The sequence below is a fragment of the Cicer arietinum genome, chromosome 5 (assembly GCF_000331145.2).
Source record: "Cicer arietinum cultivar CDC Frontier isolate Library 1 chromosome 5, Cicar.CDCFrontier_v2.0, whole genome shotgun sequence".
Classification (NCBI taxonomy): domain Eukaryota; kingdom Viridiplantae; phylum Streptophyta; class Magnoliopsida; order Fabales; family Fabaceae; genus Cicer; species Cicer arietinum.
The window spans coordinates 51,451,101-51,453,925 of record NC_021164.2 but is presented as its reverse complement, the minus strand read 5'-3'; the positions used below and the strand labels follow the sequence as shown (position 1 = coordinate 51,453,925).

The 2,825-nt window shown below is 28.0% G+C and overlaps 1 protein-coding gene across 1 annotated transcript in view; it reads left to right on the top strand.

The window, feature by feature from the left end:
* The window catches only part of LOC101493814 (1,4-alpha-glucan-branching enzyme 3, chloroplastic/amyloplastic), a 17,963-nt gene extending 16,394 nt beyond the window's left edge, over window positions 1–1,569 (top strand). The window contains exons 20-21 of the mRNA XM_004513820.4: window positions 100–154; window positions 922–1,569. Coding sequence (XP_004513877.1) covers window positions 100–154; window positions 922–954 — 88 coding nt within the window. The 3' untranslated portion in view covers window positions 955–1,569. The remainder of the gene's footprint in view (window positions 1–99; window positions 155–921) is intronic.
* The last annotated feature ends 1,256 nt before the right edge of the window (window positions 1,570–2,825 follow it).

The following is a 2,825-nucleotide window of genomic DNA, read 5'->3' as shown; positions in this document are numbered from 1 at the left end:
CTTTCCCTTTTATTTTTTCTTGTCTTTGATTGTATGCTTGTGCTTTCTGTTTCTGTTTTTGACTCTTCGTATTTTGACGCGGGTAACATGTATTGACAGAGTCGATGGCCATCGAAACTGCATAGAGGTGCAACTCCCTAGCAGAACTGCTCAGGTTGATAGTTTGTTGCTGCTGTTACATTTTTGTTTACTTTCCATATTCCATAGATCAAAATAGTCACTTAAACAAAGCATTGAAATATATCATACTGAACGGCCTTATTTATTGCATCCTTTCTTGACATCTGCAAGTCCGTCCAAATATTTACTAAACGGCCTTATTTATTGCAGAACCCTAAATTAGATTGCAGGACTTCTATAATTGTCGTTTATTTTAGGAAACAAAACGTTCCTATTTACCTATTGATTTCAATTTTAAAGTTACATTAACTACTTTTTTGTCATTACACCTTTACCTTATCAATTATTTTGCACTTACATTAACGATGAAAGAGTAAATTGATGAGTGGACCAACGAAAGGTAAGAGTATATTTGGGATTTGCTTATGGGTCATGCTAACAAGTGCTCGAAGGGAACTTTTTAAGATATCAAAAGAAGCAATTTTGTCTTTGAATAGAGGAAAATTTGAACCTTTAAAACTTTGAATACACAACTTCCATTACACTTTTGCCGAACTCTTTTAAGAAAGGTAGCAATTTCTATAAGGCTTTTTCTCCTGTCCAAGTTATTATTTTTCTGTAAATATGAATTCTACTTTATTACTTCTACTGGGATTACTCACTACAAAAGTTATCTATATCAACAAACCTTCAATTTTCAATCAAGTGTTTTGCACAGAACTCTTGTAGGATGTGTCTCTTTATATTGTCTACTTATACATGACAGGGCTAAAGATAAGGAATTATGTTCTACCTTTTCAGGTTTACAAGTTAAAGAGGATTTTAAGAATATGAAGCATGCTGCAACATCTGAGGGGTATCTATAAACCAGAACTTGATCACATTTAAAGACCGACAACTTTCTTCGGCATCTCTAATGTTGCAAGAAAAATTAAAGGGTAAATATGATCCACAACATACCTGTGCATGGAAGTTCAGAACAAATGAATCCTAGATTGATGGAGATGCAAGGTACTGGAATATGGCACAGCATATTCTAATTATGCTTGTAAAGTAATAAACCCTACCGATCATATACTACAAATGGGATAATTTTGTAAAGAGTTACTAGAAAATCTCAGAACATCATGACGTTGTTTGATTTATGTAGCTGACTGTATTTAGTGGGATAAGGCTTGGTTGTTGTTGTTGTTGAGTTACTAGAAAATCTACATTTATGATATAGTTCATATAGGAGAAGGAACTTATGAGATAGGACTTTATTTTTTAGCTCCATATTCATAGTGTAAAGAGGAGTAACTAAAATATTCAGTTGCTCTAGGATTGAATGTCCTGTAAGTCATACCTGAATTATCTGTATATTATTGATTCAGTTCATTTGTTGTAAGGTATATGTAAATTTCCTGATTTGATGATGCATCAGTTATGGTAGATGGATGATTATCACAATATGAGCCAATAAATCTGATTTTTTTTGTTAGGAAAATTTTATTATATTATTTTTATGTTACTATTTTCTCTTTCATCAGGATTTAAACTCCAATCTTATAATTCCATTTCCTTCAACACTACCCAACCCCTAATAAATTTGCTGATTCAGATATCAAAGTGGCAAAGAAGAAATTATGTGGTTGTTAAAAAAATAATGTGTAAAGCTGCAAAATCAGGTATAAAAATTATGAGCATTAGATTGTTGCCTACTTGAAACCATAAAAAGTAAGAATGTTGCTTAATTAATCAGGTATAAAATGACTTTGAAGTTTTCTCAATTTAGTTCTATAATAAAAGTTATTTTTCCATGAAAATTTCAATTTTATATACAAACTTGATTAATCATTGAATATGGTCGTACATGAAAATTCATATTGATTTATAGGTTAATTTTGTTACATTACCTGTTCTGTTCTAAAATTATTGTTGTATTTGATTATTTTTCATAGATTAAGAAAATATGATAAATAAAAGACATAATAGTGATTTTATCAAATTATTTTCTTTAATTATTGGTGTACTCTAATTATTATCAATTCAAAATAGGATAATAATAAATTAAAAGTTATACACATTCTTTGTCAAAAAATGGGATAATAATAAATTAATTAGCATTATTAGAAATTAAAAGTGACAGCGTACACATTCTTTGAAATTGTGATGGTTATTGTGGGGCAAAACTAAGTTGTGAGGCAAAACTGAAATTTATTAGATCTTTCGTTCTTTGCAATAAATCACATAACTAGATTATTATGGCTCGCTCGCTGCGCGGATAATAATTAATTAATTTTATAAGTTTTATAAATAATATTTTATGTATTATAAATATAGTTATTTTATAATATTACTTTATTGATTTGTAATAATTGAATATGATTAGAAAAATTAAAATGAGGGAAAATCGTGTTTATCACAATCATCTAATTTAATTTTTAAAATATTTTGTAAAATTCGTATGATAACTTATTATTAGAATAATTGTTTGACTCATTGTACTTTGATTGTTAATTTATTTTTCAACATATAATGGTATTTGTATTTATTTGATGAAATAAAATGTAAAATACAAACCCAAAAATAAGATGTAAAAATTTATAAATATGATTTACTATTTAATATTTTTTATTTTAAAAAAAATGTTAATGTTGAATTATATTGTAGCGTAGTCTAAATTTATTTGTTTTATTATTATGATATTTTAATTGCGAGCATGA